Source organism: Culex pipiens, chromosome 1, assembly GCF_016801865.2.
Source record: "Culex pipiens pallens isolate TS chromosome 1, TS_CPP_V2, whole genome shotgun sequence".
NCBI classification, from domain to species: Eukaryota; Metazoa; Arthropoda; class Insecta; order Diptera; family Culicidae; genus Culex; species Culex pipiens.
In genome coordinates this window covers 54,389,504-54,410,973 of record NC_068937.1, presented here as the reverse complement: position 1 = coordinate 54,410,973, position 21,470 = coordinate 54,389,504, and the positions used below count along the sequence as shown (strand labels likewise).

General features: G+C 35.8%; 1 protein-coding gene across 9 annotated transcripts in view; it reads left to right on the top strand.

Annotated features, from left to right (window-relative positions):
- Positions 1 to 21,470, top strand: part of LOC120413521 (disintegrin and metalloproteinase domain-containing protein unc-71) — a 982,641-nt gene that overhangs the window by 942,177 nt on the left and 18,994 nt on the right. For 7 of the 9 annotated variants that reach the window (XM_052707187.1, XM_052707193.1, XM_052707203.1 and 4 more), the window contains 2 exons: positions 6,702 to 6,840; positions 9,948 to 10,110. In XM_052707187.1, coding sequence (XP_052563147.1) covers positions 6,702 to 6,840; positions 9,948 to 10,110 — 302 coding nt within the window. Of the gene's footprint in view, positions 1 to 6,701; positions 6,841 to 9,944; positions 10,111 to 21,470 lie in introns of all 9 variants that reach the window. The other 2 variants (XM_052707188.1, XM_052707192.1) reach the window with 2 other exon arrangements.

Genomic DNA, 21,470 nt, shown 5'->3' with positions numbered 1-21,470 from the left:
TCTTCATTTTTGAAGGTTAAATTAACAGGGGTCCACTTTTGGTAAAGTTTGGATTTCGTTGTCCTATATTGGACCCCCCTAATTTTTGCTCGAAAATGGCAGTTCTTCGATTTATTTTAGTTAAGATCCTTAAATTTACATTATTTCGACTTGCTGAAGTTAAATAATCAGTCAAAAATTGATTGGATGGTTAATTCAATCATAAAATATAAATGCAGTTTTGTTGCAAAAATGCTAGTGGCCATGGCTGATTTCAGATGTCGAACTCAAAACACTTATTTTGGCGAAAAGGACAATTCAATGTCAGTCAACATTGTTTTAAATGATGCTGAACATGCCAAATAAAAGATTTGTAGACAACAACACGCTTGAAATTGTGATTTTATTGAATTTTTCATCAAAAACCCTTCAGAGGGTCCACTATAGGAAAGGGGTCCACTAATGGATAACGTACCCTATTTTCAATTTTTAAACATTTCTATTTTGTTTCTTGGAGAAGTTCGGGAGCGATTTTCTTTTGCGCAATTTGCCTCCTCTCTTTCGCGGGTGAAGAAAACTCGTAAACGAAGATTATTTTTTTTCGATTATTTCATCGGTTTTTTTTGTCGATTTTTGAAACATGTTTACAATTTTGACAACATAGAGTTACCAGATCAGTTTGAAATTGATTTATTTTTTTCGATCCCTTTATGATTAGCGACATGCTCGACTTCTTAGAAATACGGTATTTGTCCCTATATTGGGCCTAGTACCTATTTTGGGTCTACCAAACTTAATTCAACGAAATTGAGCATTTCATCAAATCTGGCAGAAATCTGCCACTTGAGAAAAAATCGTGCTGTCATTACCTTCATTTTGGTGGGCAAGAATAGTTCACTTTTTCCTCCTAAATTAGAAATAAAGCAATAAAAATAGAACTCTTAACATTTTTCTTGGCAAATCGCTAGTTTGCACATTAAGTTGAAAAATTTTCATCACTTTTGCTTACCGCTTGTTGAAACTCAGCGCCCGGCTTTCACCGCGGCAATATGTTTTTATTGGTGGGTTGCACAATCCCGTTGCAAAACACAATCACTAAACTGCCACCAAATCAACAAAATAACTGATTAAAGTTACTTCGTCCATCTCGGAGAGATGGCTCTATATTCAGTCCATTTAACACTTCTACAAATTGTGACAGTGTGTGTGCGGTTTGAACAAGTTACAGTCTTTCTTGCATATTAAGGTGTTGTTGTTTGGCTACGCAAAAAATGTGTAATTATGTTTAAAACTCGTAAATGAATGATATAAATCATGTCCAAGCTTATTATGCACGTAAAGCAAGTGAAATCAATCATTCTAATGTTGATTTGTGGCTTAAAACATCACAATGATTATGCATATTTGTCGATCGAATTTGTGCGGCTGTACTGTACGAGCTGGGGCTGAACCGTACGTCAAAAAAGTTCGCCACGTGCATCGAGATTTCAACCAACAGAAAGTAGGCCGAAAATATGCACAAAAAAGGTCGTATGTTAGGAGCAATATCCCCAAAAAAGGGACAAAAAATGTTTTAGTTTCTCGGGCTTATACAGAATTATTGAGTATTATCGTCAAAAATGTGATTAAGTAAGAGCATTACCATTAAAAAACTAGCTTATTCATGTAATACAAGCAAGCCTGCCTATAGCAGCCTTTGAGAATACACGCAGAAAAATAAGGCATATTTGAATCAACAAAACGTTTTGGTGATTTGAAAATCAAGATTTTTGTAGAATTAACGCTTAACGTAAAAGCTACTTTTTCAAAACAACAAAAGATTTTTGTGGAATTGAGAAAATCAAGGTTTGTTTCAAATCAAAATCGGCGTTGATTATATTCAACAAAAATTTTGTTGAATCAAACCTCGTACAGACTGATCATACAAAATATTTTTCTGCGTGTACATAAAATTAAAAGTGCGCTCGGCTTAGTAGGCCCAAAATAAGGCCAAATACCCTATTGAGCTAAGAAATGATGAAATATAGAATCTTAGACAATTTAATCATTCAAATAGAATTAAAGATAAATCTCGGCCGTAATGATTAGGGAAAAATCATTCGGTCTTGTTGGACAATATAAAACCACTATTTTTTATAATCTCGATTGTTTAGCAAAACAAGAATTTTATTTTTTTTAATCCAAAAATATTGTAGTATGTGATCATAAGTTGAAAATGCTAGTTGAAAAATTTGTTGAAAAAAAAATCATTTCAAAATGTAGCAACATTTGGGTGGTCCAAATCCAAGCTTTCTCGGGGTTACCTCCTGAAATCAAATCACTAGGCTAAATTCCAAATTTGAGCTCATTCTGACCACGGGAGCCGTCTCCGCAAAAATGGTCATTTAAACTAATAACTTTTCAGCAATAAATCCTAAAAATATAGTGTCTTCGAGAAAGTTGTTCTAAATTTAACGAAGGTCCTACATCTGAGAATTGATAATGATTGGACGATAATTGCTCCCTTCACAGGTAAAAAACTAAAACAGTTGCTTTTCTCCATGCATTTTGATGATATTTCCCGTACAAACTTCAAGCGATTAAAGGAGGGGTTCCCGTGGTAAGAATGAGCTCAAATTTGGAATTTAGCCTAGTGATTCCTGAAAGTAGCCCTGAGAAAGCCCGGATTTGGACCACCCTAAGCAACATGTTGCAAGTTAGACAAAAAAATAAACAAAAATATGTTTGCAAAATATGAAAAAAAAATAAAGTGGTGCTGACAAGGAAATTTACAAAACATCAAAAAGATTCACAGTTTGAGAAGTTTGGATGTTAGTTTTTCAATTTGCATGTTGAACATAATTTCAATTGATTGCGGCAGCAAATTTGGTGAATTTTTTGGTGTTGAAAAATAAAATCTCATAAAAAAGTTGTAGGACAAAAATTCTGTGAAACACCATTTTTTCAACGGATTTCCCGAAAACCTGAAAATTTTCGAAATTTGAAATGTGTTCTCAATTCGACATATTTTAATTTATAATGCCTAGCAAAATAAATTATGAGAATGAGCAAATTAACACGAGGCTTGGGGGGGGAATTGAATTAAATCATTTTTTTTTTTTCATTTTGTCAATGTTTCCTTTAATTCTCAAAACATTGGTCTCAAAAAATTGAGTGTTCAAAAAGATTACAAAATTCCCGGGAAACGGGAACATTTTTTGAACACTTTTCCGTGTGGTCCCCTTCCGGAACCCGCACCAACACACAGAAACCGGAACCGGGATTTTGATATGCAGGAACATATCCGCATATTTTCATGCTCGGACAACTGACTGACTCCAGGACAGCCGGCTAAAAGTGAAGCCGGTTCCCAGGCAACAAGGGCGCGCGCGCCCCCGGTCATGGCAAACTTGGATGGATGGAGATGCGAAAAAAAACCCTCAGCTGAAACTTTACCCCTCGGAAGCCTTACGAGGGGCGCAAAAAATCCCATTTAATTATTCCTCTTGGCCGGAATATTCCCTTACCGCGTGGGTTTTGTGTGTTTATGTGTGGTTGTGTGTGTGTATATGTATGTACAAGAAAAGATGAATGTGGTGAGACCATCAAACGATCAACTTTTCCCCTACATTAATTCAACTCGACAAGTGTGCGTGTGTGTTTTTTGTGTATGTGTGTGTCTTTGTGTGTTTTTGTGTGGATGTGTGCGCGTGTGTGTATTTTCGTCCTAATAATCCGCTTCAGTACTCAATCAGAGCCTGCTTTGTGAGCGCAATGAAATGGTGGCGAAAGCAAAAGCACAAATACACACACACACACACACACACACACACACACAAATACAAACACACGTGCACGTTCGATTCAATGTGTATCCCGATTATAAGCGCACTTTGAGTGCCGAGAGCCTGTTTGTTTTGCCACTTGGCCTCTTGGAGGCAACTTTCTTGCTCATTGGCCGCTGCTATTACTTAATTGGTCCGACGGCGTGTGTTTGTGTATGTGTAAAACCGTGTTTGAGCTGGAAGCGAGGGGGGGGTCGCATTTCAATCCAGCTCGGACATGAGGCGAAGCTTTGCTTGAATACTAATTATAGCCCAGCTGACGTGTGAATGTTTGTGTGAGATGCGTTTAATTAATTTTGATTTAATTTTTGATCATTTTGAAGTACAAAGTAGCCCCGCACCCACACACGTTTTGCGTAAAAATGAGCTAATTAGAGAGGGAGTAGCTCAAGGCGAAATGGATTTCCAGCAAAAACGATGACTGTGGGATTCGAACTGGCATCAGACATTACCGTCAATGTTCACACGCGCCTTTACAGCGTAAGCTAAGCTAATCTACACACAAAAAAATATTTCCGAATGTTACATCATTTATGATGTAACACTTTTGCACGTCATTAAACATTTAAATTTAAATTCAATTTGATGTAAATTTGCAACAAATTATACAAAAAAACATGATTTTACGTGTGATTCAACCGTTTACGTCGAATCTCAAGTTTACATCAACTGAGTTTACATGTGATTCATTTTTTCCGTGTCGAGTAAATTCACATATTTTTTTCTGTGTTTCCACAATAAAGCTCCTTAATACCTCAATTTTAACCGATTAGTATTCTAAAAACAATGTTTTTGGACTGAATTGACTAAGCTTCCAAAGAGAAAATTTGCATTTCCACGTTCTAATCGTTTCCCGTTATCATTCGACCGTATAAAGCAATGTGAATTCCGCATAACGTCAAACAGTCCAGTCGCTTAAAAATACATAACCTCCGCAAAACAAACCAACCTTGATTCGAACCACGATACTGTCCGTGAGGTCCGAATTTTCCGCTCACTAAATTCAAATTCCGCAAAACTTTAAACTAACCTCTGTTGAAAAACCGTAAAAAAAATCGACACACGTTCCGGTTCCGGCATAACCCATTCCATGGAACGATGGAAAAGCTGCTGCCCGATCACACCATCGTCCATCGTTTTTCCTTCCCCGAATTTGCATACCAGAATCTAGATCCACAACGCCCCAACGAGGTGCAAAGACGTTGGAATAACAAATCCGACCGCTTCTCTGGTCCGACTCTTTTTTTTTTTTTTTGCTCCTATATTTGAGGTTAGATTCGTACTTGCAGGGGCGGGGCAAAACTTTTTTTTTCTCCAAAAAGAAAAACCATTCCCGCTCGGACTGTCCGGAACTTTCTCGTCAACCCGACCGGTGAAGCTTCCATATTCCGTCATTAGCATATAATTGAATGAATAAATTTAAATAATTTGATATTTTCCACCTACTGCACACTATTGGGAAAGCATAGAGCAACAACAACAACAACAACAAAAAACCTCTGGGAAAATATGGTCCAAATAAGTTGTTCGGTTCAGGGTTTGGGTGCGTACCGCGGAAAATGTCTTGAAACAACACAACTATTTCCCTCCGTGCAGTGGTAGAGCTTAAGGCACCACAGACAAGCAGATGCCGACAGGATTTCTTTCCGTGCACGTTTGACAGCTTCTTTCACAAGATCAATTCCATGTATCGCGCGCTAGAAGCGAGATGGAGCCAGTTAAAATTAAGAGTGTCAAATTTATTTGTCTGTGGCCGGACTAACAATTGCGGTGGCAAATTTATTCCAATTATAATTCACCTCGATCCTTTTTTTCTTTCGGTTCTTCGGTTCTCTCGGGATTCGTAGTCTAGTGTCTTCTCCAGCGAACTTTTGCAGAGTAAAAAGCGGGTCAAGTCTGTGGTGATAATGATAATTTGTGTTGTTGTGCCATCATTTGCACACCAATTCCTCGCAGAAGTCGTTGTTTCTCAGCAGATGTACTCTATCAACACTACCTCTATTGCTAGCACATCTCCTCTCATCTGCATATCATTACTCTCCTCACTTTATAGCTCTCTGTTTCTTTTACCTTACGTAGAAAACTGAGACATGAAAAAACACAGACATTTTATTCTTCTGTTTTACTAGCAAAAATTTATTCGTAATCCCTTGCAACGAATCAACCGTAGAACTGCTATGTAGAAGTATTTCTTGGCATAATCGAAAACTTGAAAATATCACTAAATTTGCGCCAATCGGCTCCGTAAAAGATTACCATTGTCATAAAGTCGAACCCCGCGGCAATAGCAGTCACCGCGTCCATTGTTCTCTTTCGCGCGCACGACCTCTCTCCTTGACACCTGCAGCGCCCCTAGTGTTCGGTATCGAAACACTCTCCTACTCTCTCCCCTTTTCTCTGTTTCAAAGTACGCGCACAAACTCCCGCTCCCTGTTTAGCATATTCTCTCACAATTTCACACCACATCTACTACTTTGCGTGCTAGTTGCAAAACGGAACAGTTTTCGCCATTTTATTGATTCTCTGAGTTTGACACCAATCAAATTACTCTCACGCTCTCCCATTCTCTTCCCCATTCGTATTTACTTCAACCGTAGTGCAATCACACCATCCAATTTTTAGCGAAAATCCACACCAAAATATCATCCATCCAAACCAGAGCAGTGATGCAGTGATTAAAAACGAATTTTCTTCTCTTTTTCTCTTTCTTCTTGCTGTTACGACCGAAAATTGGCCGGAACTGGCAAAAAATATTACCAAAACCAACAAAATAAACAAAAACAAACCCTCACGCGCCTATTGTGCTTGTCCGCCAAAAAATGCCAACGGTCGTCGTCGTCGCCGTCATCGTCCGTCACGATGTCTGTGTGTATGTGTCTAATAAACGTCAAACAATAGCAAACTACCACGGCTCAAACACAGTATTTCTAGTCGGTGTACTAATGTCCGTTGTCGGGGGTGTTTTTGTAACGTTTGCTCTGATGGCTTTGTGCTACAGGTCAGTTGTAGTACATAATAACTTCTCCTTGTGCCTAAGGTTAGTGATTTTCTTCGATTTTTTTTTTCTTCCGATTGTTTACTTTTTCCCTTATACCAAACAAACAAACAAATACCAACTGCTACCAACCGCAAACCATGCAAAAACATTAAACAAAAGTCAAAACTAACGAATAGCCGACAGAGAAATCAAACTAACCACTCAAAAACAACCAGCCAAACAAACAGAAACCAAAGAAAAACCAGAAAGTACACAAACTTAACTCAGAACAATAAAACAACAAAACATAAATAAAACTCAAAAAACAGGACAACTATCTGTATCTCTTTTATATTTACTCCATCCAAACTTGAAACATATTTACATTAGTGCAGATTTTTTACCGCTCCAACTCTCTTTCTCTTACTCTCTTTTCAAAACTATTTAAAAAATAACCGCTACTTGTGTTACTAATATCAGTATCGAAAATTACTACTATTACTACTATTTCTGCAAAGTACTCTTCAAAAAAAGCTGCAAGAACGCAACCAAAAGTACCACTTGCCCACAAAAGAGTTCGATAACCTCTCCGCTCTTGTTGGTAGTCAAGCCGGCCGAGCTGTCTGGCAACACTGCTGTCAAATAATGCCATGATGTTAGAACTGTTAAATTGACGTGACCCTAGTGCTCTTTGACAGATTCTGTTTAGCTAAACTTTTTAGAAGATGGTGGCGCTGAAGAAATAATTGTGACGGGCCCCTCGTTCGCTAACTAGTTTGCGATCAAGGGACTTGTCACTCTTATTTTCTTGTTGTTACCATTTCTTAAAAATAAAACAACCGTTGCAAAATTCGACATTCTGATTGATCTGAAACAATATTTAAAAGGACAAATAAAACAATTGAAAATTGGCTTCAAAATTTCCACTTTCTCCGCCAGATTCTCAAACAGCTCCCGGTCTGTAAAAATTTAAGTTTTTGAGCAAAGTTTCCTTAACTTAACAATAAAGTTCTTCTGCTAAACTACTAAAACTAATACTTCACCTCACCTCAAACAACAAAAACTTGCCAAAACAGTAAACCTCCTCCATACAAAATAAATACACACCAAAACACTTACAATCACACTACACTCAGAGCTTCAGTTCAATCCAAAATTTTAATTATTCTGTATTTTCTAAATATTTTTCTAATGCTTTTCACTAGATTTGTTACGATTTTTCGTTGATTCTCAGATTAATACCTCATAGGCTGACAACAGTTTGTACTCTATTCGTTACGTTCAAACAATAAGAAATTCCTATGGTAAAATATCATAGAACCAACAAAAACCCTTCTCATTTTGCGCCTTCTCCGTTGCCCGGCAACTGTCAAGCTATATCAAACGTCAATCTTCCCACCGCAGTGCTGCCATTTCGGGCAGCATTTTCCCCAACTCCATGACGAAAATCCTTTAAACTCTCTCGCTCACACACTCTCTCTCTCTCTTCCCTTTGACATTTTTCTGTGACATTCCCAAATTCCCGCCATTTTGCATGTGGTATTCGATGTCTAATAAATTTTAAAAATCGCTTCCTATAAGTGTCGTTCCAGACTCAACTCAAAACTGTCTGTCAGTTTGAGTTTTAAAAGCGAAAGCGTCTTGTGCTTGCTTTGTCCCTGACAACACTGCCGCAACCGCGCGCTGTCACACACACACGCATAATCGTAAACAAAGCAACAAAGCAAGCGTTGCCAAGCGTTACACCAATACACGTGCAAAAAAATGTCGTCTTCATTTCTCTTTCTGTGTTATCGTTCATATCGTGAACGAAGCATTTGCATTTAAGCACCAGTTCCTATTGATTGTTTTTGTTTTTTTCATTTTTCGTGATTTCAAAATTACTGGCATCACTTTAAGTTGTTTGTTTACATTTTTAAAACGTCACACAAAACCACACTCAAACAAAACAAATCGGTTGTCTTGCAACATACATTCACCACAAAAAAAAAAATCAAAACAGAAACAAACATTTCCATATTTCACACTGTGAGTACCTTTGAGAGAAAAACAAACTAAACTCTTCTATCGTATATTTAGGTACAAAGTATATAAGTACATACAAAAACTACTAATACAAACCCGCTGTAAATATGTAACAAGATGACTCCACTCTATACTTTCCACAACTTTTTTTATTTGACTCCCTCTATCTCGTTCTCTAAAACTATATTATTACTAGTTGGAAGAAAATCGCTTACCTTCACACTTTTTCGTTTTGGGCTGTCCTTTTTTCTTATCACTCTCTTACTTTTTGTTAGCATGTTTTGATTTTCTCTGAATCATTAATTTTTTTCTTTGAACCTAAGCGTGCTTTGTCTTTTCTGCAGTGTATGGCTTTTGCATGAATTGTTTTATCTTTCTTTTTTTCTAGTAGTCTGTTAAGTCTGTGCCTGACGTGTTGTTAGTCATAATTAACGGTAGTGTATATTGATAAGAGAATTTTAAAACAAAACTTGAATTGTCTGAATGTCGCAACGAAAGTAAAAATTGAAAAAGATAACCGGATTTCAACAACTACAACAAAACAACAAAACCTCACTGTATAACGCGAAACCCCGAATTTAGCAGCACCGTAGACGATCTGATTGAGTACTGTACTAATACTTATAGTAAAGATTTTGTTGACATTTTAATGACATTGACTGAGAAACCGAAATCGTACTCTTTGAGGGCTGACCAGACGGAAACTGCTATTTTCTTACCTACCAAATAATATAACTATCTTATTAACTTGAAATCTAGAATATATTGCCATATATATAAATAATAAACTACTAGTTTCTAACTATAAGCGGGCCCACACCCGGGTTCGAATCCCAAACCCACCCCCTATTGTTTGTTCTACACCGAAATTGATCGAATTGTTTGTGATTTCTCTCCCGCCGCCACCCACCGCCACAATGATCATGACCTAAAAATGGCTTGAATGGTTTGAAATTCGTACACTGCAAAAATAAACTACACTTTTACAAAAAAAAATATCACTCAAATGTTGCGCGCAAACGCACACACACACGCCCACTGTGTGTCATTTTGAACAACAACAAATAAACAAAAAAAAACCTTGCAAAACCCAACAACAACAAACAAACAAAAAATATCAACAAACCATGCCGCGAAAGTAGAAAGAAAACCACTCGCCTTAAATACGACCCGCCGTACGCGAAGAAGCCCATGGCCAAGTACGTGAGCGGGGCTAACGCTAACGCTAACCACCATCACTCCCAGGACGACATCAGCCTCGACGGCTCCAAGATAATGTTCGGCAACCAGACGACGCAGTTTAGGTAAGTTTCGTGACACGTGTGGCCTCGTGTCCCCCATCCCAACTGCCCGGTGTTCCGGGAACGGAACCCCACCGCGCAAAAAACAAACGACAAACAGGGCTCAGGAAAACGAACCACGCAAAAACCGAAACGTCAGAAGCGCGACACACGGTACACACAAACGCTCTTGAACCACCCCCCCTACTTCTCTTGTGACACTGCGAAGAAGCGTTAGAACTCGTAAAACGGCGGTTGCAAGTGTTGAAAGAGTTAAGAATCAGCCTGTAAACACAAATTTTAACAAACAAAACACTGACTAGGCACGAAACTGTTCAACAGTGACCGACAGACACTACAAAAGAACATTTAAATATAAAAATAAACTTTTTGAAAAACTACGCAGTATTGGCAACACTGCTTTTGACAGATGTCTTGTCCGACATGTCAAATTTGCTCAAGCAGGCAAACAAACCTAATGGTACGTTCGTTTGATGGCTAGTTCCACACTGAGTGCCGCACTCAGAGCTGTCAAAGTGTTTTTTAGAAGAGTTTCGCCGCCATCTTGGAACTGAAACTCTAGTGCCGCGTTCGATGTTTTTTCAGTTTCATGCGATTTTCACGCACACTGACAAATTACGTTCGATTGAACCAAAACTGCACCGACGAGTGCCAAACGAACGTACCATTTATGAGATCATCAGCAGCATGCACTGTTTGTTTACAAACCCACGTTGTCCCATTTTCATAGTTTTGCTTGAAAGTTACCCTACTCATGTAGGGCAAAACAATGGAAACGGACCAAATTGGGGTTGTAAACAAAAGAGGCATAAGGTATGGCCGATCTTAATATCGTCAACAATTTAAGCAAAACAATTAAAACAGGTTAAAATCAAAGTTTAAACAATCAGTTCAATATGTCAGCTGTTGTTTACATTAGGAACAACCAGGATGTTTACATTTCGACTGTGGCCTTTTGCACTGTTTTCCTTACCAAAGTAAGCACCGTGGTGAATGGATTAGAGAAGGTATGGCGGATCATTCAGCTGTCAAATAAAAGTAAACACAGGTTAGCACGACCAGCGTGTTTGCACTAGACGAGGATATTAAAGGATATTTTCAGTTAATTAAAATCCAGAAAAAGAAAATGAAAGTATTTGTATTTGGATCCCTTGAATCACTTTCAATTTTAAAATGTAATTTTCCTATTCCACTACCATTTCTTCGAATTTTCTCGATTATAATTGCATGGAGAAATTCTTCACTTCTTGGAAATTTCTACATAAGTTATTGCAATGCAGCGTAATCATGTATCGCTGGGTAATAATCAGGACATTTTTCGCAGTGAAAGCATAGTTGTCCTATGTAAATGCTAATTGTTCTACAAACTATGGGATGATTCCTATCTTTAAAAACAGGTTTTTCAAACATTTCTTCTCTCATAAGGTAAAAATATGTCGAAATTAAATACAAAGGACATTTTGACAATCACTCCACCACCGTCAACTTCAATTGACATGGGATTGCCCATGGTAAAGAGGTATGAACGCTTTGAAGTCCAACTGTAGCGACATGGCTCGAACGACGAACCCCTCCCCCACGTGGGACCAGAGCGAAGTGAGTGTGCTGACGTTGGCAAGGTAGTTCAATCAGTTATGATGATTTATTACAAGCCAAGCGCGGGTTGTCAGCGAAAAGCTCCCAGCCCGACCGACCGTTTGATGTTCCGTGTGGTATCGGATTTGTGCCGATGTGGCACAAATGAAACTGGATGACGTTCGGGGAAACTCGCGCTGATGGGAATCCCTTCGGGGAATGTTTGCTATCAAAAAAAATCTGTTTGATAATTACCAATGCTACATATTGATTCGATTGGAAAATAAATAGTTTTTTGCAATTCCGTCGTGAAACTACTAACTTTTCCTGTCATTCTTGAACGACGAAATAGCCTACTTTTCTGTACCAAAATAACAGAATCGAAAAGCAACACTTTTCAAAATAAATGCTGAAAAGTTCTACTTTTCAGCACTCAAATGGGTGCTGAAAAGTTGAACTTTTCAGCTCTTGTTTTGAAAAGTAACACTTTTCAACATTTTTTTGATTTAAACGATTTATTGACAAAATACATGAAAGTTTGACATAAAATTTCACTCAGTGTGTGTTTTTTTAAATTGCAAAAAATGTTGTATGGAACTCGTTGCAAAACTTGATTTTTTCAGCACTCTTCGTATTTATCCAACTCGGTGAACCTCGTTGGATAAATGTACGACTCGTGCTTAAAAAACCCTCTTTTTGCAACTTGTTGCATAAACTACTATTTTTGTATTTAAAAACTTAAACATCAGCGTAACAATTTTACGATTCTTCAACCCTTTTTAAAAAGTTAACCTCTTTCGAAAAATTATACCAATTCATTGTAAAGAAATTTTAGAAAGAAGAACACTAAATAGCAAATCCAAATTTCACAAATAACTAGATTTTTAATTCATACTTAATAAGCAAGACTGCATGCGGCACTCGGCACTTAAATCGAAACAATTGAAGCTAAAAGGAACAAAAAAAACGAAAACATTCAGACATTCAGGCTAGAAGATTGCGGAAACCCAATTGTGATGCCTTGACGAATTAGAGAATTTTCCAAACATACAGAGCGCTACACTCAAAGAAAAAAAATCCCACCAAATTTTGCATGTCCTCTTTTGGAGCCCTCCCTTATTCTGAATCACCGCAATACACTGCACCCAGCTTTTCCCTCAACAAAAAAAAATCAATAAGAAAAGAACAAACATCTGGCATCCCCCGGAAAAAAAGAAACCCCAGAAACACTAAAATCATCCATTTCATCGCGCATCAGCAGCTCTCATAATCATTAGACATCCACACCGAAAAAAAGGACACATCTCCGCGCGGGGGTAATAAATGTCACCTTGGTTTTTCTGCGTAATGAACGGAAAAAAACCTGGAAATAAAACCGCTAGATTTGTGTAACAAAATGCCATTACACAACGGTGAGGGGGCGAAAAAAAGAATGGCGACGACAAAACGGTTTGGCGTCGAAACGCGCCAAACCATCAATCATCGATTTTTATTGCGCTATTCCTCGAGATTTGTCGCCATTGAGACGCGGATTTGTCCCGGGTTTTGACAGAGAGAGGGGGGAAATTAATTTAATTTGGGTACAATGGTGCAACTTTGAGCTGAAAATGTAGAAGGTTTTTTACACATCATTAATTTTATGGAAAAAAAATTAAACATCAACTGATGTCATTTAATTTTTACTGAGCAACAGTAACCAAAAAATACCGGGATAATTACGGATTATCTATTGATCTAAAAATATCTCTTTCTGAATGTATAATATTCTGTTAAATTTATAACTTTTTTGTATAAATAAAGCAATTAAATACAGATTTTCTGACAATTGATTTACATCAACAAACTGAACGATATCATAATATTTTCTGAGAATTCTATAATTATAAAATTAAAACGAAAACAACAGACACAGATTTCTTTACGTTTGTTGTTGTTGTTGATTTTATTAGGGAAACTTTAAAACCTAAAACACAAAATTCATATAACATTGTTATTGACCATGAAAAAAATAAAACGCATAACCAATAAAAAAAAATCGAAACTCAACAATTATCAGTTTCTCTAATATTATTCATATTAATGCTAAATGTTCGTATTACAGTCGACTCTCTGGTTGTCAATATCCAAAGGTCCGTCGAGGAAGAGAATCATCAGTTTACAGAACGATGCACAATGAAGACTCGATTGAAAATATGTTTTTCTTGGTACCCAGCTATGGGAGAGAATCATGGCAACGTCCAGCAAACAAAAACAAACTAATGTCAAACACCCTTCAAAGCTTCGTTTCGCAAAGAAAAATGTCTATGCAAGCCATGAGATAGTGACAATATTGACAACCGGAAGAGATTTTTAAAGCATACAGAATCCAAGGGACCGTCGAGGAAGAGATCCTTCAAGCAAGAGAAAATATCGAGGAATAAAGCCAATCGAAGTATGCAGTTTGAAGGGACTGAAGAATTAATCGATAGATGGAGCAATATTGATATCGAGAAGATCGACAGCCAGAGAGTAGACTGTAGTTTGAAATTAAATAACAAAAATAAAAACAGATTTCTTTGCAGTTGACAAAACAAAAAAGTAAAAAATAAAACATCACTTGTTAATAAACTTTGCGTGTCTTTGCGATTTTTACTAAATATTTTAAACATCAACATTTACAAAAAGCCATAACTAAACAATTTAATTTTTTAGAGCAAATCAAGATGCAGATCGGACTGTGAATACATCAGCCGTTATCAATTATATCAGCTGATGTACAATATCGTGGAATGTGGTGCAAGTTCTCTTGTTCAGTAAATTGCATACGTTTAATGCAACATGATTGGTTCCAATTTACATTTTTATCCAACTATACTCAACTCTCTACCATCCAACCCCACCACTATCAATTTTTAAACCAATTTTCGATTTTTAATAAGCATTGCACAGCCCGGACAAAATTGATGCCATTTCAATAACAAATATTGTTAGAATAACAAAAAGTGTTATGGAATCTTCTTGAAGAATCCATTTTTTCATAAGAGTTTAATGACAGTTTATGTTAGCATAACAAAATTTGTTATTGGTCTGATATTGGTTGAAAGCCAAAACAACTTGGGAATAACACTTTTTGTTATGGAAGATTACCGCCAACTGTTATTGGGATTAACTGTAACAAAAAAAAACAATTATTTCTTCGAATAATAGCTAAAATTGTTATTAGTCTGTTATTACAATAACAATCCAATAACAAACAAAAATCAAAACGATGAATAACAAATTTTGCCATAAATAGCATAATATATTATTGGCCAAATAACCTGAATTGCCCTGAATTAGAGGTGGGCAAATAAAGAGCGAGCCGCTCAAAGAGCCGGATCATCAAAAAGAGCGAACGAATCATGGCTCACAAAAAAAGAACCGCGGTTCTTTTTTAAACTCCGGTCTTTTGAAAGAATCGTTCCAAGATGGAATCATTTTTAAAGTGTCATAAATATAATTTACTGAATTTGAAACAAATTCTAGTGTCAAATTTGTTTTTGAGAACTGAAAAAGCAATTTCAAATATTTCAATGCTGATAAAAAAAATAATCTCAACATTGTCCCTTGGTATACTTTTTCAAGTACTTTAGGAAAAAAATGGCAGGTTAAAAAGGTTTCCGTAGCAACTTTCACATCAATATATATATATTAAAAGACTCATTGATGTCAATATTCTGAAACCACTTAATAGTTTTTAAGCTTATATTTTCAGTTTTCAACTTTTTTTTATTCCAAAAGAAAATGAAACGAAAACTTTTCATTGTACTGATCATACATTAAAGTATTAGCCGAATACAAATTTGAGCATTTCATACTGCTTAACTTGTAAATTATTACGAAACTTAGAGATTTTGCCTCTTGCCCGAATAAACATCAGCGTTGTAGACTTTATCGAACAAATCAGAATGTAGAAAATAGTTACCAGAATATTTTCTCTAATAAAAATATCAGCATTAGTCCAATTTCGGCAGAAATAAACGCTATTTGAAAATTAATAGCAATTACTCCAAAGTCCTAGATTATAGTTTGGATGCCATTCAATTATTCTTCTCGTTTTGAGTTGATTTGATTCATAAAATTAATATATTTCCAATGTGAAATAGGTTTAAAAATCACTACATTCCTTAAAAATATCCTTTTCACCCATATTTTGAGAAAGAGCGAAAGAGCCGTTCAAAAGAGCGGCTCTTTTTAATGAGCGAACGAAAATGTTCAAACAACTAATTTTTGAAGGTTTGCTCATATGCTTTCTATAAATTTGATCGTAGAAGGCGTAGATTACGAGAAAAAAAAATGGTTTCTTCGACAAAGTTGCTTGGATTGGCAAGCTCAAAATTTTTTTAGCAGGCAAAAAAATCCAAAAAATCACCCTAATCGTGGACTACCCTAATTTTCAACCCAACCAAAATTTGTCCCTTTTAATTTGCAAAAACTCTTCTGAAGACACCAAAGCTCCAAAACTTCACCATTATTCGGAAATTTAATTCTCCACTCAATTCTGCGATCTGGACAACTGTGCATTGGACAGACAAACTCTCAAGTTTTTAAAAAATTATGGGTTTGGTGAGATGACTTATTTTTTTTTTGCCCGAATCAAGCTCCAAAATGCCAAATTAAAATCGATAAAAAAATATATAAATTTCAAATAATACAAACTTCCATTTAGAACTGTGTAATTTTCTTAAGTCAAAAAAGTCAGAATCATTAGCATAAAATATTAAAAGATTCAATAAAGCAAAACAAATATGTTGAAGAGCTCAAAAAAATTTCAATATCTACTGGACTTCACATGAATTTGTAGGCAACGTGCTAAGCAAAAACATCGGATATTTAAGCAGAATACATGGTTCTATCCCATTTCCTAGAATTTCATTTCTCAGAAACTAGAACAAATCCTCTCCAAACGGACCATATCCCAGAAATAAGTATTGTTGTTTTACTAAAAGAACTGTAATTTTTTATGAGAATTATGAAATAAGTAAAGACTCACTTTTCTAAGGTTTGAATTTTGAATATTTGACGTTTTAGTATTTTGAAGTTTTAAAGATTGAAAGATTTGATGATTTCAAGATTTCAAGATTTGTGTAATTGAAGATTTGAAGACATCAAACAGAGTAAATCTCTTTGAATTACATTATTCTTATGAAAGTTTACCATTTTTTTGGTGATACCATAAATTTATATATAAATTTATATATAGTTTTAAAAATAATAATCGATCAAATTTTCAAAGAAATCGACAGACCAAGAAAAAAAACCACGCGTCTCCATCAAAAATCCAATCCTTTGAAATTCAATTCCAAACCCAATCACTATTGATCTTCCACAATTAAAAAATGTTTACCAACTGTTTGAAGATATAATCGAAGGCCTCTCCTTCACGTTCGAGTAAAGATTCATTACAGCTTTCCTGGAAGCGATAACCCGCAAGGGAGAGAGAAAAAAAGGCGGAAATTTTCCACCCATTTTCGCAATTGGCGAAGGAAGGGGAAGAAGGGTCAAAGAAGATCGAACCAATTCAACCTTTTTCCTCTCACTTTTTTTATCATCTTAATTTTTTTTTTCACCACACCAACCTGCTGCTTTTACCGCCGTTTTCCGAGCCGATAGCGATTTTTTTCTCGCGCGCGCGCTACAACAAAAAAAAAGAAGATCATTATTCGAGTTTTAGCCGCTCTTACTTTGGACCTGGTTTTAAGGCCCACTTCCCCTCGCCTCCATCCGAGGGGGCCTTTCTTTTAGGGGGTTTGCTAAACACACCTTAAGCGTAGCGTACAAACCCACACTCACAAATACACACACACACGCACACTTGCTATCCGATGGGTGGCGGCGGCAGAGGCGGTGGGTGGTGCGCGGTGGAAAAGCATCGTCGTTGGAAAAACCGACGAAAATTTGCGGAAAACACCTAACTGGAACGGTGCAGAACTTTCTTGATTTTTTTGGATTCCAACGAAATGTGTTGATTTAGGAAAAAATCATTGCAAACTTCCTTGAAAATTGAGACAAAAAAGAAAATAATCTAGGCGAATTGAAAAGTTTAGGAAATTTCAATAAATACAATACAAATTTTGTAGAACCCAAATGATGATGTAAAATCTTTCAAATAAGAAGAGTGATTACAAATTCTTTCTTCCAGTTTGCCAACCAAACCTCAAAAGAAAAAAAGTCCATTTTATCAGCGCTACCGTGAAAGCCTTTCTAGTTAAGTTTTTTTTTTCGCTCGCAAAACGAGTAATCTGTTTTTCCCTCCCTCAAACCACCTCAAACCTTTACCTTGGCTCGGTTTTGCTGCCCACGCAAATTTTTCCCCGAGCAAACCTTTTTACAACCCGCGCGGGAGAAAAGTGTTAAGGCAACCTTCCCCCCCCCCAAGCAAACAGATTTACTGGCGAAGAAAAATGAAGTTGATTTGGCTTTGCCCTTCCCCTCACCAGATGAACCCAAAGATTTTCTTTGCCTCGTGCGCGCAAAAATGGCCCCCCCTTCGCGCTTAGAGCAAACCATTAATCACCGCAACAAAACTCCAAGAACAATGCTTTATTATACGTGCATGAGGTCGCGGAAAATGGATTCACATTTGCGTAAATGGAAAACTGGACGAGCAATTTCCTTGGCCATCAGAGATAACCCAGCCCGGCTGGTTTGGACACCCGAAAAGTGGTCCCCACAGTGCTCGCCCTTCTCTCCCGGTTGAGGCTAATGGTTGGGGAAATTAACGGCCAAGGGCCATTAAAATGGACAACAAATGAAGAAAAATTGCTCGGTTTGAATTGATGGAGCAGATGTGGTGATAAAAAAAAAGAATCTAATGGAGACGCTTGGTAAAATGTTCTAAATAACAATACATTTTAACGAAATATGTTGACTTCGAAATAAGAAGTCAGAAATTTCAAATCGATCTGTTATTTTAGATAATTTTATAAGTCAAAACAAAAAATCTTATGCCTTTGCTTTGCCTTTGCTAATTATCCCAAAAAGCAATGGATCTAGACCTTTGAATAAATTTTAAATTATTCATGATTTATAGATTGATGTTAAAATTGAATAACATAATTGTTTGAATGAAACAATATTGATCAAGTTAATTGAATTTCACTTAACTTACTGATTAAATTACTGATTTAAAAAAAAAAAACTTGTTGAAGATATATAAGAGCGATTCCATGCCAAATAAAAAATCGATTGTACCCGACATCGATATCAATGAAACTTTGTAGACATTAGAGTGGCTCTATACACAACCCCTTAAAATTTTGGTTGCGCAAAGCACTTCCATTTTTTGTAGGAATTTGCTTGAGAAAACCAACATTTTTGTTATTTGATTTTTGCAAATTGCGAACCAGCTGTTGTAATCAAGAATAAAAAATATTGAAATTTCATTTTTTCTGCCAATTAAAAAACTGCTATAAAAGCAAGCAAATTTGCTAAAAGTTTCCCGAAAAAAGTATCGCCCAATCTTGTTTCTGGCAAAAGGTGCTCAAAACTGGTCCAAAATGAAAAAATCGCGTGTAAAATATCAAAAAGTGATCAACGACAAACTTGCAGGAAATTCTGACATAAATACACTGAATTCTTAAAACAACTTTTTTATTTTATGAGATTGTATGATTTATGAGCTTTATCGTCAAATTTAAAAGCGAGGCTTATTTTTTTGAATCAAATTTTTTGTGGAATGCTTTCTAGTGAAAATCTGTTTGAGGCTGAAGAATCAAGTCTCACAAAAAACATCAAAAAGTCCACCCTCTGTATTTTCACAAAAATTGGACTGAAAACAACTTAAGAGACATTTGTGTAAAATTATCTGAAAAATCAAATCCTGCGAAAGATTCAGAAAAAATCTAAAAATCTGTTTTTAAAAACGGTTGTTTATTGTGGTTTGGTTGAGCGTTTTGAGGTTGTTTATATTTTTTTAAGAAGAGACAAACCGTTCTGCATTTTGAGGCTATTTCGACGAAAATTTTGAGCAAAAACAACGTGAACTCACCTTTAAATTTAACTTTTAAACTTAATAAAAATAAAATAAAAATCTCATAGAAGTGGAGTGTATTTTTACTCCAGTGTTTGCTCGTCCATTTTTTTTTTTAAATACGATGAATACTACAATATTTAAATAACGAAAGCAATATCAAAATAACTTTAATAGTCCAATAATTGCAATGCTTTAACGAATCAAGATGTATATTTTTTTGAAATTCAAATCAAAATCTATGAAAATAATTCGGAAGATAAATGAAGATTTATTTAACAAGAAGATCATGAAATCTCAGGTGACTCTGCTGATTTAATAGACATTTTAGTAATTTTGTAGCATTCATGTCTTAACGAAATATAAAAACATATTATCAAAATTTAAAAATCACATATAACACTTTAAAAAACTTAGGCGTGAATATTTCTTTCAAAACAAATCATCCTTGGCATTGAAAAACGGATTCACGGGTTATTAAATAACAATTAGAAATATTAATTTTCCTAACATTCATTCTTTGAATGACCATTCAGTATCTCAATTACTGAAGGTCGGAGCGACAATATCAAAAAAGGGAAATGGTAGACAATTTTCTCAGCTATATGGTGATATTGTTCACAGTGATGAACAAAAAAAACAAAAAAACTATATTAAAAAAGCATTTTGTTGAAATTTGAAATGGTTTAACTTGAATTTTATAATTACAATACAAGCAAAACAATGTAAATGGGCCAATGTAAAAGTGTAAACAAAGAGACTATCCTGCTCGGCCTTAATGTAAACATCAATTGACATGAGTAGGGTAGACTCTTTGTTTACACTTCGACATTGGCCCATTTACATTGTTTTGTTTGAATTATATCTTTATATTCTAAGATGATTTTTGAAAAACAAAAATCGAGCTTTTTCAAAACTTTTCATAAATTCATAACATGACCGAATAACGTTTGTCCGTCATGCACTATAGCTCAACATTGAACTTTTGATCCTCTAAAAAATAACAAAATGAAAAAATCGAAAAGGGTAAAGTTTTTCAAAATCAAGTTCTTAATAAAGAACATGTAGTATTTAAGAAACTCTAATTCACAGAATTGGATTTATTCGATTTCAAATTCAACTAGATATTTTTTTTCAATTCTTGGCAATTGTTTATAAATTGATTACATTTTTTAATCAAAGCTGTCCGCGAAACTCGAATTTGACAACAAATTGACGTATCTGTGCTCTCTTGTACTAAGCTTAATGGGTTTCCCATCTAGTTAGCATTAGAGAGCACGGAGGCATCAAAATGTCGATTGTAGCAAAACTGAACATCTTAAAAATAAACATAAAAACAACATGTTTCTGCTTGAAATAAACTGAAAAGTGTTAAAAAAGTTTGTAATATTTTGTACGACACTTCAAGTTAAATGAAATAATAAGAATAAGTTAAATTTGTTGTAAAACAAACACCAATTTTCCGGATTTTGACAACAGATTGGCAGAACTTTTTAACAAATCAAATGGTTCCCAAAACAAATATGTGTTCAAAACAATAAACGATCATTAATTGATCAAGGCTATCGCCCTAATCAACACAAACTACCCATCATTTCATTACTGTCGGTAATTTTGATGAAAATGCATGTCCTTTCATCGAATAAAACATCCGACTGCATGATCGCAATCACACAGGGCAATCATCCATCTCATCTGCCTGCAGAACCCATTTCGCCGACAAATGAAAAACTTGCATGCAATTTACACTAACACTGATCAATCGCAGCAGGCCCATCGCTCATTTCCCCTCAAGAGAA